The 15,335-nt window shown below is 54.2% G+C and overlaps 1 protein-coding gene across 1 annotated transcript; it reads right to left on the bottom strand.

The window, feature by feature from the left end:
- Positions 1 to 4,809: 4,809 nt before the first annotated feature.
- KCNS1 (potassium voltage-gated channel modifier subfamily S member 1) lies at positions 4,810 to 14,578 on the bottom strand. The gene is made up of 2 exons (XM_062589164.1): positions 13,613 to 14,578; positions 4,810 to 5,265 (listed from the first exon to the last, which is right to left on the bottom strand). The coding sequence occupies exons 1-2, from the start codon at positions 14,576 to 14,578 to the stop codon at positions 4,810 to 4,812; spliced, it is 1,422 nt and encodes a 473-aa protein (XP_062445148.1).
- Positions 14,579 to 15,335: the final 757 nt, after the last annotated feature.

Below are 15,335 nucleotides of genomic sequence, written 5' to 3'. Positions count from 1 at the left end.
CCTGGAGTTCTTCACAAACCAAGCCCCTCTCAGAGCTGGCAGTGGTTTGGAGCAGCTACAGAAGCTCTCTCAATAGGTACTAGCTCTCTTTTAACCCTGAGGTTAGAGCAGATTTTTGCTTAGAAAGACTAGCACAGAGTGATTTTTTTTTTAATGAACAAACTCTCAAAGGAGTAAGGATTAATCTCTATTTTTAATCTTCCCTTCCTATTGCATTTAGCTAAGGAATGTTTGACACAGCAAAAGCAGCAGTCTTTCTCTCTCTATGTGAATCCCCTGCAGAGGAGCAGCCTCAAGACCAAAGCCCCTCATCTCAGAGCTTTCCAGAGAGCACTTACGCTACCAGGAGTTAGCTCAGCCTTTCACACTACCCTCAGGAAAGAAGATAAACCCCAGGCAGCATCAGAACACAAATTAGATCCCCTGAAGCACAGGGAGAGCAACTTCCCCTTTAAGCATCTGGCAGCAGGAAGCAAGCTGGGGAGACACCTCCTAGAAAAGGGGAGCTCTTCTCCAGAGGGAGAGCTGCTGGGGGGCTTGCTTGGTTAGCTGTGCTGCTGCTCTGCATCACGGCTAGCTGGTTACCTGCAGCTCCTGGAGGGCTGAAGGCACCTTGGAGCTGCAGAGTCACTTCTTTAGGCAGCCTGGTGCTACATGGCACTTTCCTTAGAGCTCTTCTAAACCTACTTACAAAATGGGCTACTGAAATTTCTGACCAAGTTTAAAAGCCATGCTAGGCAGAGGCAGGCTGTGATAACACAGCTGAGCTGGTGCTAGCTCCCATCACAGGTCATTGCTTGCAGGGTGCTGGGAGCCGGCCTGAACTTGCCTTCACAGGAAGGAAAGCAGCTGCAGCTGCATGTGGTTAGGGCCATGAAGCCAAGGGGATGTCCTCCATGCCAGGACAGGGGGTTTGAGCAGAGCTGCTGTGTCTGAGCAGCTGCTGACCTGAAAAAGCTAGTCTGAATTTAGCCAGGTGGACCTCAGACCTCCTGGCTTCAGTGTGTAAAGGTGATGAACGCTGCCGGGGAGCTCTGCCAACAGGGGCAAATGGGACACCCGGGGGTCCAGGTGTCTTCGGTCTCTTGCCTTGCGAGGCCTGAGCAGGTCTTAGCTAGTGGGGTCCCTCTAGGAAGGAGAGCAGCGTGGATCTGTGGGCTTGCTCTCTCCTCCTTGCTGCTGGTTTAGCAGGCTGTTAACTATTGGTCTGCTTCCCTTGCAAACAGCCGCAGCGGTGAGCAGACTGGCTGGGAACACAGACGGGAACGTGTGCGCGTCCTCCAGGCGCCTGCTGGCACCTAAGGAGGCTGTTTAACCAAGCTGAGCAACACTTACTATTTCAACCAGCTTTTCTTTTAAAATGGGTCTTTAAAATGAGTCCCTTTCTACTTTTAGACCTGAACATGGCCCACGAGAGCGGAGTTAAAATTAATTTCTTTAGATGAGAGTGGTTACTTGGGGAGGTAGCTAACTTTGCTTGCTGGCCGCTGCTCCCACCACCGGCTGAGCGCTCGTGTCCCTTCGTGTCGCAGATCCTGCTGTGAGCCTCCTGCGTTCTGTCTACGCTGAAGCCACGCTTCATCGGGGCTTGCCTCTCACTTAGGAAATCACCCTTGGTTTTCAGCGTTAACTGTGATCCTTTTCTCTCGCTCCGAAGCTGCCGTGCCCTGCGCTCCCGCACGCGTGCGATGCCTGGCATGCTCCCGCAGGGCCCTCACCCGTTCCTGCCCTCGGTTCAGTAGGCCAACTGGAGAAGGAGGGATCCTGGCTCTCCAGCCAGCGGAACGCCACCGTTTCTGGCATGTGGATGAGCTCTTATCCGTCATCCAGCAGCTCTCCACGTGTGAGCTCCATTTTGCACCATAGCTGTGAAATCTGGACCCAGGAGCTGGCTCGTCGGGAACCACCATCCTTCAGGAGTCCCCCAGTACGATCCACATGGTGACATCCCACAGGGAGCTGACTCCCACTTTGGGTACTAGAAATACCATCTACCAGCCAAGCGGGGTGGGTGGTAGTCACCCCAAAGGCACAACCGCCCGCCCCAGCCATCCTCCGTGCGCCCGGCGGAGCAGGGTGGAACTGCCATTTCTGGGCTTCCCCGCTGCCGCGTTGCCTCCAAGGGGGACAAAGTGCGCGACCGCCGTCTCCAGAGCCCACTCGCTCTTCCGCGTGGTGCACCCACGCTCCTGCTTTCCAAACGGCCGCCTCCTGCCCGGCGGGGCTCAGCCTGGCTACCGCGACCTGTTGCAGGAATCACTCTGCAAAGAGCCAGCCTGCTCCTGGCTGTAAGGGACTTCTGACCCCACCTCAAATCAGCGACTCGCTGGGTGAGCACAGACACTCCAAGCTGCTGTGAAACAGAAAAACAGCTTCCAAAGTGGGTCACTGAGATCTTTAATAAAATATACAGTATGCATCCCATGCATAGATAGAAAATTAATTTACATGCTCTTTGAATTCTTTGCATAATACTTTTAATTAATACATGTAATTTAGTTTTCACATTTTAATACATTTTGCTACTGGAATATTTATGGAGAGAAGGGGAAACTCCTTCCTTTATTCAAGTAACAGTGCAGCCGGAGCTGGTCCAGCACAGCTGGTGAGAGCTCGCCGGTCACGACTCGCAGCAAGAATGAATGCAGATTGGACCACGAAACGTCAGTATTGGAAGACTCAATGATACTAGGCCCCATCCCATCGCACGTTGCTGTTCTCTGGAGACCTCCTCCCTGGGTCGATCTTGAGTACAAAATGCTGGGCCCGCACCGCCGTTGGCTCATCTTCTGTTCCTCCCCGTGGCCAGCAGATCACTATGGGCAGAGCCCTCTGACTCGCCGACTGCTGCAGCCCCCACACTGCACCCAGACAGACAGAGAGGACAACCAGTTGCAAAAACGACAGTTCAGGTGGCTGTGGCCATCTTGTAGCCATCAAAATATTTTCAAGCCCATTAAGTAATTGCAGGGTGCACATTTGTTCTACTAAAAACAGGTATCGTTTGATGTATTTCACTGTGCACAGAGGGAACCAGGGATCAAGGAGAAGCTCCATAAGGGCATGAGTGCTGGGCCCCGAGGCAGAAAGGGATGAGCCAGCAGAGCAAACCTGGGCTGGGGTTGCGGCGAGGGGGATGGGGCATGTGCCTAATCCACCTGGGTTTGCACAGGGGGTGTAACTCGCTGGCACAGGGCAGTGGCAGTTTCTCCGTGCCCAGCAGTGTGCCTGCAGCATCTGCTCCCTGACAGTCCTCTGCGGGGACTCGGTACCTCCTCTGCAGTGACGCAGGCCGGAGCTGCTCTGCTACACTTCACCTGGAGAGGTTGGTGGCCTGTTTGCACCTATAGGATCTTGTTCCGTGGCTGTGCTGTGCACCCCAGCACAGGGTGACCTGCCACCCACAAGTGTGCCACTGGCCTGGGCATCCCACGCAAGGCCCCCGGGCCAGGACAGAGTACCTGTCTTGGGAGGGGGATGGAAGGGGCCAGGGCTCCCTGCCTCTGTGCAGACGCCCACATCTCATACGGCTTGAGAGGCTTGGCACAACCTTCACACGCAGACCCCTGGGTGCTCCCTGCAGCCCCAGCTGCGCTGTGCTCTCCCCAGCCCCCCGCCGCAGGCAATGGGCAAGGGTAGGAGTAGGGGAGGGAGCAGTTAAATCCCACCTCTTTTGATAAAGGCTCTTTCAGTGGAGGAACCAAACAGCTGTTGGCCCATGCCAACTGCGAGAGCCAGACCTGATCTTGCTGGCTGGCACTCATGAGAGGGGGGACAAGAGGGTGATGCCAGGGGTGGGCAGGCAGAGGGTGGGGTGGAGGGTCCTGCACCAGTGTCAACAAGGTTGGGCTCAGTACACTGTCTAAAGAAGATCGAGTCTTGTCAGTATTGCTGCAGGGGATGAGGAAAGTGGGACTTGTCCTACCTGGACACCGTATGTCATCCCTTACAACCTCATTTTCTGCCTTATCCTTTTTCCCATTGCCTGCTGGGGAACTAAACCATCTGAGACCTCTGCCAGCTGAGGGCTTGTGGGTAGGAAGAGGTTGGGGCAGAGTTTATACCAAGGTTGCTCAAGATCTGCAAGGGCAGCCAGCATGGTTTGAGGGACTGGCTCACCCTTACTGCTTTGGAAACCTCCGCTGCTAGCAGGCTGTGGCACGGACTTTATGCCTCTGGGGTGGGGGTTGAGTGAGAGGAGCTTTTTAATCTTACCCTAGATGATACAAAACTTTCAGGGTAGAGGAAAATCACCCTTCAGTCAGTCAGAGTAGTGCCTGATTTGGAGGCACTGGGGCCGTGTTCAACAACCCTCTGCTTCTGTATTTCTTTTTTTCTCACTTGCTTCTTTTCTGTCTCCAAGGCAGTGAGTATGTCTTGTGCCTTTGTCTCAGTTTGCCAGTCCCAGGGGAGTGTGGACAGCATGGCCCTCACTGGGGAAAGGCTGTACCCAAACAGGTACAGCTGCTGCTTCCTGCCTCCGTGGGTGTTGGAAACAGCTGGCACCCGATGGACGTCTCCTTTGATCCCTTCTGTCCTTCGCATGGGGATGGATTACGCCAGATACTGTGTAGTGGGCTAAGGAGGCGAGATGGCTACCTGAAGAATCTGGCCACCATGAGTCCACTCTTGTGTTAGCTGATGGCTTCTTGGTGTTGTTCTTGTGCAACAGCAGTGTCATGTGCGAGCCCTGCCAGGGCTTCAGCTCTCGCTGCACTCACAGTGAGCAAGCTGGTTATGAAAGAAGGATCGTACCATGTGAACCAAGTCCTCTGTGCCTCCCGGTGCCATCAGCTCTGGCTCGGGGGTTCAAGGAGCAGGGAGAATACCCTTCGTCAGGCTGTGGCGGTCTGGGCTGCCTCTGCCCAGGGAGGTTTCGCTCAGGGCCTCCGAGTCTTGGTTCTGGCTGGAGGAGTTCTCCAGGTCCTCAGGATCTTTTTTCTCACTGTTCCTCACGGCAGCCTCCAGGGCTTTCTGCTTGCGGTAGAAGTGGGAAAACTTGTTGAAGATGATGGTGATGGGCAATGCCACGACGAGGATCCCACCCAAGATGCAGCCCGAGGCTGCCAGCTTGCCAGCCACAGTGACAGGCACCACGTCGCCATATCCCACGGTTGTCATGCTGACCGTCCCCCACCACCAGCAGGCTGGGATGGTGTCGAAGCCAACATCTTCCTCCTTCTCTGCTGTGTAGGCCACACCGGAGAAGACGGACACCCCCACAGCCAAGTAGAGCAGCAGGATCCCCACTTCCCTGTAGCTGTGCTGAAAGGCAGAGCAGGGAGAAGGTCAGCAGAGGCCAGGAACCACCGCTGGGGCCAGGAACCCAGGCTGCCGCAGCACGAACGCGAAGCAGCCCTTCCTGCACACCTCCACGGTTCCCTGACGGTCCCTCGGGCCTTTGCGCAGCTCTGCCTCAGGCTCTCCTAGAAGCGCGGTGCACAGCCTGGTCCCTCTTTCCTATCGCAGCACCGTCCCGCAGCACCGTCCCGCTCCTGCCTGTCCTGGGACAGAAAGGGGAACTTGGAGGGGAGACGCAGCGCTGGCGTGAGCAGCGCGTTTGGCTGCAAAAGGTTGGGGCTCGTTGTAGGCGTCCAAGGAAAGCAGCGCTGTCCCCCCAGCCAGCTCCCGAGCCGGCGCTGCTCTCCCCCTCCGCGGCAAGGGCCCAGGCTGCCCCCCGTGCCGAGGCACGCGGCGGGAACCGCGGGGCTGCGGGCAGCACCGCAGGCACGGGGCGGCCGTGGCCGGGGAGGCTCAGAGCGGGACAGAGGCCGGGAGCGCCCGGGCGAGAGCTGGCTGGGACGTGGCTCGTGCTGGCCGTGGGCTCCAGACCCCCACAGGCTCTCGCAGCGGGGCGAGAACGACTGATGGGCGCGGGAGCCCCGAGCGGGGCCGGGCAGAGCATGGGGGGACGCCTCTGCCGAGGGACCCGCGTGCTGACCCAGCGGATACGGCGCGGTGGGCGCGCTGCGTGAGACCCCCCGGAGTGCGTGGGACGGCCCCGGCAACCAGCCTTTCCCCATCACCTCCTCCTTGCAGCCATCCCTCCACCTTCTTCACCCGGTCCCACGAGGGGAAGGAGCCCTGGGCTTCCCAGCGCAGACGCCTTTCCCCGGCCTCCAACACGGCTTCTAACCTGATCTTGGCTAATAACATTTAAACACATTTTCCTTTTATCTTGGCAGGTCCCCAGCAATCATCTAATAGGCAGCCTCTAAGTGAAGTGATTTGTATCACTTTTCTCGAGCCGCCAGCGATGTGCGAGCATGGAGAGGATGCGCGTCCTTGCTGCAGGCTCAGCTCAAGCTGTAGCCTACGTTTTAGCCCAGAGTCCCGTGCTGTCCCCACAATGCCCCAGCTTGCTTGGCCAAGGGTTGCTCAGCTCAGCTCTCGTGGAGGCTTTCGCCCAGGCAGAGCTGTGCCACTCTGCAGGGAAGGCACAGGTCCCTCTCGCCAGACACCATAGCCAGGGTCCATCTAACCTTGACCTCCCCCAGGGTCCTGCTTTAGCATGCCCCCTGGATTGGCTGCAGGTACCAGAGGACTCCAAGAAGCTCAGAGCTGAGGAGATCCCAGCACCACTGTATGTCCAGGTGCCCTGAGTGGGCTTGCTGCTTCACAGGCAGGCAAGGAGACGTGTCCTTTGCTGGAGAGCCGGGCTGTCAGCATGGCCCAGCACCTGCCATCCTGCTGTCCTGCCTCCTGCCCTCTGCCCTGCCCTGCCCAGGAGCCAGCTGGGTGCTGGTCTGCAGCCAGTGGCCCCCTGTCTTTCACCTCAGGGCCCATGGGTGCAGGAGCAGCCAAGGCAGCTGCAGTAGTTTCTGCTGCCAGCCCCTTTCCCAGCTCACGGGATGTTGGGGTGTAGCAGCCATGGCTTGCTGATGGCCTCACCCCATGCGGATGAGCACCCGCAGCAGGAAACCCCCTGAACTGGGACAGATCCTTTGCAGATCACTTTGAATGCAGCCCCCTGCTCCCCTCTGTACATGGGATGCTCTCCAGACTAGCTCTTTCCTGGTCCTGCACAGCCCCCACATCATGGCTTCAGTGCCTTTTTCCTGTGTTCAGGTAGGACGTGGGCTTTTAATTGCTGGCATTTCTTTATTAACATTAGAAAGGGGTTGAGCACAATCGTACTGCTGGGATTATCTGTCCATCGGGCTGAGGGCTACCTTCCTTTGCAGGAACACAGGAGGAAGCACAGACCACCACTACCTGCTTCTCCTCGGCCCCTGCTCCCCGGGACACTCTGTTGCCCATGTGCAAATTCAAGATTTCTTTTTCCTACTCAGCTGTGTGCCAGGGAGAGATGCTGTTGCAGTCCCAGCTCAAATGTCTCCCAAATGCATAGAGCAGGTCCAGCAACAGCGCGAGAACAACAGCATCACGAGATTCACCCCAGCTGGTCGCCCAGGGAGCCCCAGAGCGTGTCCCCAGGGCATCAATCCCACAGGGTACCGTGGCAACCCCAAATGCATCTAATCTGAGCCTGTGCAGGAAGAGGCTGGAGTAAACTCTCAATTCCCTGCTTCTGACGTGGGAAATCACCAGCCAGAAATCCTCGTTGTCTCTGCCCTGACATCCTCTGTCCTGCAAATGGCTTTGCTCCGGGAACTTGGTGGGTGCTGATCCCAGATGGGCCCTTTCCTGGCCACCTCCCCTCCTGTTGCTCATCCTGGCTATGGGCTGCTGTCCTGCATTGCACATCGCAGCTGGGCTGGGGCTGCGGGAGCCCTCCCAGCCCTGCTGCCCGCCTGCCCAGGCCCAGCTGGAACTGGGAGGCACCAACCAGGCAGCAGATCCCCCCCAGCCCAGTGCCACTGCCTGCACCCTAATGAGCTCCGCAGTGGGCAGCCTAATGAGCTTGCCAGTGGGCAGCCGAGGAAGGATGAACTGATCGATCCGCAACGAAATGATGAGCGAGCGAGTAGGGGGTGGTTCTTGAGGGGAGAGGTGGGTTTTTTTCTTACTGAAACCGCTGTTTCTGAGATAATTGCATTTCCCTTCAGGTTTTGTTGCTTCTCTGTGGGATGCTCAGAGCAAAACACACCGTTCTGCCTCAGAGCTAACCTGAAATGAAGCACACCCAGCCCTCCAACTGGTCTGAAATGCTTTGGTTTGGGATCTGTTAAACAGCCTGGGGTTGCTGAGCTGCAGCTGGGTCTCAGCACCTCATCTCCCCTAGGTGCTACAGGCCTGGGCTCACGACCATGCACCCATCCCAGCAAGCCCAACTCCAAAGGGATATGTGAGCCCAAACACCATGGGGGGGGGGAGCCTGGGTGGGTTACAAGATACCCAAACTGCCCCTGCCATGTGGATCTGTCAGAGGCTGAAGCAGGATGGATAAATGCCAAAGTGTGCTGCAAAGTTCCTTTAGGAGTCCTTAGCTCCTCTGTTTTCAAACTGAAATATTTTTGATGCCTTTTTTCCTTTGATATTTTTCATTTTTGAGCAAAATATAAGCACATGCTGAAAGACTGCTGTGGGAAAAAAGTTGTGCACAGATGGGGCTGGCAGCAAGTGAAGCCAGGAAGGTGATTGATGGAGGACAAGTTGGGACTGGTCAGACCATCACAGGCCAACTCTGGTGATGGAACCAAAATCAGCACCCAGATCCTGTCCCTACCACATGTCTTGCAAGATGTATGCCAAGAGCTCTGCAGTGTAGCAGAGATGGACATGGGTTAAAATCAAAATGATACCAAAATGAACTGGTGACCTCTGAGCTGAGAAACATTCAGAGAGATGGAGATATGGGGAAGGCAGGGAAGAGGGCTGTGAAGCTGAAGGAGATGACAGGATAGACCCTGAAGGAGAAGCCTTGTCCTGCCCTGCTGAACACTCCAGTGGAGAGCAACTAGCTCTACCCTACTACCCAGGACCGATGGTAAGCATTTGGTGCTATATCATGGGAGGAGGAACCAGGCTAGTAGGCAGGAGCACTGAGCTGGGGTTTCATCCAGTCAAGTGTTTGCTGGCTGTGTCCTTTCTGTTGACCTTCTTGAAGGGTACTCCCATGATTTGTCCCATGTGGGGCTGGGAGCAGAGTTATGGGCAACCACCAAGTAAACTCTACCTGAAAGCCTGCTCTTAAAGCCTCGCACACCAAGAAGAGCATCTACCATAGCCCGGCAGGGTCTGCAAGCCTCACATTTTCTAGCAAGTTCAGACTAACCACCAGCAAGTGCTGAAGGAATCCCAGTGCTGCTGATCTGGTGTGAGCCAGCATGTCAGGCTTTCCACCCAGGAATGGTCCCGTTGCAGTTCAGTCATTTCTCTGATGTTTCTGGGCAGTGATCGCCAACTTGTGCTTCATCTTTTGGAGTAAGGAAATCAGAGCTCTGATTTCAGTCTCCTAACAGCCAAGGAATGCTTTATGGGAGACCATATTATGACTAAAAGAAATACCATTTGAGAAAAGCAAACAGCAAAGAATGTGGAGAAAAGAGCTTCCATGGTCAAGACAAGAAATAAAGGAGGTGGATTCACAGTAGAGAGTAAGAAATAATACTCCCCTTCTCCATTGTTGCCTGTGGCTGCAAACGGGCTCAAGGAGGACAGACAGCTCAAACTCACTGAGTTTCAGGTGTGTATCAGCTGGCCATGAAAGACCCACCTGGCTGGAGCTTAACAAGCATAGGTCCCCGTCTGGGAGAAGCAGGGTCAGATAATCTTATGCATTTTTAAAGAGTATCTATTACGTCCCTGGGATGTGTTGGAGGGTGAAGGGGAGGGAGAAGAGAGCAGTTTGATAGCTCCTACCACTCTGATTTACAAACAGGGGCAGGGGCAGGGCTCATGGCACACAAGAGGCTCCAGAGATCTCCTGGCTGATCTTCAGACACTGGCTGCTGCCATTTATCCTCAAAATGCATGGTTTTCTCATTGAACGAGAGGTGGGCAGCCACAGTTCTGGTTCACGTGGGCATATTGGGCCAAAAAGCAGCTGTCTACAGGGGCAGCAACCTCAGCCAAGGGCAGGTCCCTGTGAAATAGCCACCCCAATACTGGCCAACACACTGGGGCTCCCTGCTATGCAAGGTCTAGGGCTGCTTTTCCCATTCAGTGAGGGCCTTCAAGTTAGGGACTTTGATGGGTCATACACAGGCTCCTTTCCCTCCTTGGAGTGTGCCAGACATTTTCCTCCAACACAACAACAGAAAAATGCAATGAAGGGGCTCAGTTTGAGCCCTAGGCTGCTGTCTAGAGATAACTAGATGGGGACCACGTATAGCAATGTCAAGCAGACCCCACTCTGGGGTGGCTGGTGCAGATGCAGCAAAAGCGGAGTGACAGGGGACATGCAGCTCCGACTCTGCCAATTTATTTGTGTACTTAGGCCCCTATGGTGGCAGATAGCAACTTCAGTAGATCACTGTGGAGGCCTAAATTACTGTCTAACACCTATTGCACAGCAGCAGGAGACATGCATCAAACCTGCACCTTGGAAGTGTAATAGCTATAACAGATGTCAGTGCACAGCAGGAGGGAAGAAGAGAGAGCAACGCTGCATGGGCAGCTCTGCAGGGCTGGGAGCTGGGGCAGGAGCTGAGGTAGAAGAGTACCAGCGGGTACCTGGGAAGCAATGCGGCTGGATGCGTTTTGCAGCAAAACCATTCCTGGAGCTGCTTGTTCCCTGGCTGCAAGACTGGAAGAATATGTGGGAAGACTCTCATCAAATTAAATAGACCCTGGATCAAGCCCTCTGCAATTGGAAGACCATTCAGAGTTTACGATGCACAAATGGCAGAGATCCCTCTGCTAGCGTCTTCGTGGCAGGGGAACGATTACTCCACTTGCCACAGACCTCGCTCCCACTTCCTGGCTGTTAATAAGTTTTATTCCTCCACTGCTGCTTTATGCACTTGCAGGAGGAAGTAAATTACGATCAACAAGATGTTGTAATTTATGTGCCCAGTAAATCACAATGCCAAGCTGCTGCGTCAGATTTGTGTCTTCGCTTATCCCCATTTACAGCTGGCTCTGGAGTCTCCGAGAAGCAGCACTTTCTATCACGTCACTCGGTGAATCAGTGGCTCACCGAGAGCCAGAGCTAGGACGCTTCTGGATCCCCAGATCTTTTCTGCTGCTTAATAACTTGCAAATGAGCCCATCAGTCCCTGCCCTGCTGCAATGTGTCATCTATGCTTAAATGGAGCATTGAAAAGGTGCAGAGAGCCCTTCCCACATGTACAATTTTATTTAAATTCTGAAAGCAGTTTTACATGAGTCTGTCATTTGCTAAATGTTCTTCCAAGGTGGATTTCCAGAAAGAAATAGGATGCAGATAGGACTTCAGGCTTCTTTCTTTTCAAACAATCCTCCCTGGCCCATACCTGCAGCAGGTTTCGAGGATTTTGAAAGCTTTCCCACCTTTTCTGATACCTTGCGGGACTTCTAGGATAAGTCAGCAGAAGACCTTTACTGCTGCCTGTCCTCCCCTGAGCCATACCCACAGGTTGTCCCAGTAGCTCACCTATCAGAGCTGGTCTAGCTCTGGCAAATCTTGCCAACCCCAGGACATCCCTCACTGGCTTGAGCAACATGCCGCAGCAGTAAGAAATGGGGCATCACCAGTGGGATGTTAAGGACAATAGGAAGGGATTCTTCAAATACATCAGCAGCAAGAGGAGGACTGGGGAAAATGTGGGCTCACTACTGAATGGGGTGGGGGCCCTGGTGACAAGGGATACAGAGAAGGCAGAATTACTGAATGCCTTCTTTGCTTCAGTCTTCACTGCTAAGGGCAGCCCCCATGAATCCCAGAGCGTGGACGTGAGGGAGAAAGTCTGAAGAAAGGAAGACTTTCCTTTGGTCAAGAGGGATTGGGTTAGAGATCTTCTGGGCAAGCTTGACATCCACAAATCCGTGGGCCTGGATGGGATGCACTCACGGGTACTGAGGGAGCTGGCGGATGTTGTTGCCAGGCCGCTTTCTATCATATTTGAAAGGTTCTGGAGAACTGGATAGGTGCCTGAGGACTGGGAGAAAGTCAGTGTCACTCCAGTCTTCAAAAAGGGCAAGAAGGAGGACCCAGGCAACTATAGGCCAGTCAGCCCCACCTCCATCCCTGGAAAGGTGATGGAACAGCTCATTCTGGATGTCATCTCCAAGCATATGGAGGAAAAGAAGTTATCAGAACTGGCCAGCATGGATTCACCAAGGGGAAATCCTGCTTAACCACTCTGATAGACTTCTAGGATGGAATGACTGGCTGGGTAGATGAGGGAAGAGCAGTGGACGTTGTGTACCTTGACTTCAGCAAGGCTTTTGACACTGTCTCCCGTAACATCCTCCCAGATAAGCTCAGGAAGTGTGGGTTAGACGAGTGGACAGTGAGGTGGATTGAGAACTGGCTGAAAGGCAAAGCCCAGAGGGTCGTCATCAGTGGCCTGGAGTCTAGTTGGAGGCCTGTGGCTAGTGGTGTCTCCCAGGGCTCAGGACTGCGTCCCATCCTGTTCAACTTCTTCATCAATGACCTGGATGAGGGGACAGAGTGCCCCCTCAGCAGGTCTGCTGATGATCCCAAGCTGGGAGGAGTGGCTGACACACCTGAGGGCTGTGCTGCCATTCAGAGAGACCTGGACAGGCTGGAGAGCTGGGTAGAGAGGAACCTCCTGAGGTTCAGCAAGTGCAGGGTCCTGCACCTAGGGAGAAATAGCCCTAGGCACCAGGACAAGCTGGGGGCTGACCTTCTGGAGAGCAGCTCTGCAGAGAAGGACCTGGGAGTGCTGGGGGATGACAGGTTGACCATGAGCCAGCAATGTGCCCTTGTGGCCAGGAAGGCCAATGGTCTCCTGGGGTGCATTAGGAAGAGTGTTGCCCGCAGGTTGAGGGAGGTGATCCTGCCCCTCTACTCAGCCCTGGGGAGGCCTCATCTCGAGTACTGTGTCCAGTTCTGGGCTCCCCAGTATGAGAGAGACATGGAGCTACTGGAGAGAGTCCACGGCTGGAGCAGCTGCCCTATGAGGAACGGCTGCGAGAGCTGGGCCTGTTCAGCCTGGGGAAGAGAAGACTGAGGGGGGATCTTATCAATGTGTACAAGTACCTGAAGGGAGGGTGTCAAGGGGATGGGGACAAACTCTTTTCAGTTGTCCCGTGTGTCTGGACAAGAGGCAATGGGCAGAAACTGAAGCACAGGAAGTTCTGCCTGACCGTGAGGGGGAATTTCTTCCGTGTGAGAGTGACAGAGCGCTGGACCAGGTTGCCCAGAGAGGTTGTGGAGTCTCCTTCTGTGGAGACATTCAAAGCCCGCCTGGATGCAACCCTGTCTAACATGTTCTAGGTGACCCTGCTTGAGTAGGGGGGTTGGACAAGACAATCTCCAGAGGTCCCTTCCTACCTTACCAACTCTATGATTCTATGAATTCCCGTTTGCTCTTAGTCTGAGCATAAAGAAGGCTAAAGCAGTTCTCCTCACACTAGATTGGTTTAGCACACACAAACCAGTGGCGCAGCCCAGCCCACCACCCCCAGCAAGCTTGCCAGACACCACCCAGAACTTGTGGTTCACTGGCAATGGATATCTCCATGTTTCCCTGCCATCCCAGAAGCCACTTTCTTGCCCAGACACTAAAGGAGTAGATAAGGAGATTAAGAGCTAGTTTACCTTCAAGGTGGCCCCCAGCGACCTCAGTCCAGTGGAGTGCCGAGCCAGCTTGAGCACCCGGAATATCCGCATGAGCCGGAACACCTGCACAACCTTGCCCAGGTTGCCCAGCTCCGAGTCGCTGCCCATGGTCACGTCCACCAAGAGAGTGAAGTAGAACGGCAGCACTGAGACAATGTCAATCAGGTTCAGCGGGTGCTTGAAGAACTTCCTGGGGTTGGGTGAGAGCAGGAGGCGGGAAGACACTTCAAAGGTAAACCAGGAGATGCAGAAGTACTCCAGTTTGTGCAGGACAGGTTCATCTAGCACATTGCCATTCTCATCCACCTCCTGGTACTCAGGCATGCTGTGGATGCACATGGTCGCTATGGAAACCAGCACCACACTGATGGACACAAAGCTGAAGAGTTTGCTGGGGATGGAGTAGCCAGGGTTCTCCATGGTGAGCCAGAGGCGTTTGCGCACGTTGCCACAGCGCAGCGTGCTGTAGCGCAGCAGGTCATGGTTGATATCGGATATTTCATCGGGAGAGGTGTCCACACTGCTGACCTCACTCTCCTCATCCCAGTTGTGGTGCCGGCTTTCCAGCTTGCGCTCGTGATAGCGGTAGCTGCAGCAGGAATCCAGGAAGAACTCATTGATGCCCCAGTACTCGATTTCCTGGCAGAAGGAGAAGACGCACAGCTCCTCCATGACGTGCAGCTTCCCCGTCTGGTAGAAGTGGAGAACGTAGAGGAAGAAGCCCGGGTTTCGGTCGAAGTAGAACTCCCTGGCACTCACATCATAGTCATCGCAGAGCTGCAGGATGGACTCCTCTGAGTCACAGGAGAGCAAGCGCCCTAGGCGGGTGTCGGGGAACTTGGAGAGGGCGCTGGAGCTGAGCCTTCTTCTCAGACCCCCCACATTGATGTTGATAACGTCCTCCTCAAAGTCGGGACCCCAGTAATTTAAGGTCTTGTTGACCATGATCAGCAGAGCGGGTTCCACCTGCAGACAACACACAGCAGAGCTGGAGGGCCTCACACCTCCGGCACTCCCCTCGCACTGGCCACAGCCACACTACTGGGGAAAGCTAGGGCCAAAAGCACCTGGGGGAAGGGAGGGGATTTTGTCTGCATTTTGAAAAGTGAGGACTGGGGAGAGGGGAGGGGAGAGAAGCAGCTGTGGGCATTTTTTTCTTTGTTATAGAAAGAAAAAAAACAGATTTTTTCCAGGTCAAAGTTTTCCCTCCCTTTTTTAACTCCTTTGTAGACCATGAATGGACTAAGAAAGGCCATTTACTGCTCCTCCAGCATCTTATCTACAAGGGCCTCCTTGTTCGAATGGATAATTAGTCACTGGAGAGAGGATTTATCCCCCAAAGAACCTCCCCCGTTGAACAAACAGATCTTGTGCTGCCCAGTGCTCATCAAATCTGCCAAAGAGCTTCGTAGCCTACCTACCGACGTTGCTAATTAGCCCTGTTGAAAAAGTCCTAGATGGTACCATCTACCCATTAGCAACGGCAGTTTTGCCAAATCAAAGTGTTTTCACAGAAGGTGTCAGTTTTAGGGAGAATTTCAGAGGAAGAAGTGTCAAAACACTTCATCTGGCTGCTTTGTTTCATCTTGTGTGTTCTATCATGTAAAATATTAAGATTATTTTTACAATATTGAAACATAACAAAAACATGATTCAGAATCATTGATGAGTGAGTTAAAAAAATGTACATTACTGGGGAGAA

Source organism: Rhea pennata, chromosome 16 (assembly GCF_028389875.1).
Source record: "Rhea pennata isolate bPtePen1 chromosome 16, bPtePen1.pri, whole genome shotgun sequence".
Taxonomy (NCBI): Eukaryota; Metazoa; Chordata; class Aves; order Rheiformes; family Rheidae; genus Rhea; species Rhea pennata.
This window is presented reverse-complemented; position numbering and strand designations above follow the sequence as displayed.

Excerpts from the sequence above, each read along its gene's own strand:
- KCNS1 (XM_062589164.1), bottom strand. The coding sequence starts at position 14,578 with ATGGTCAACAAGACCTTAAATTACTGGGGTCCCGACTTTGAGGAGGAC. Across the intron at positions 5,266-13,612 it reads CGCTGGGGGCCACCTTGAAG|CACAGCTACAGGGAAGTGGG; the intron begins GTAAACTAGCTC and ends TCTGCCTTTCAG.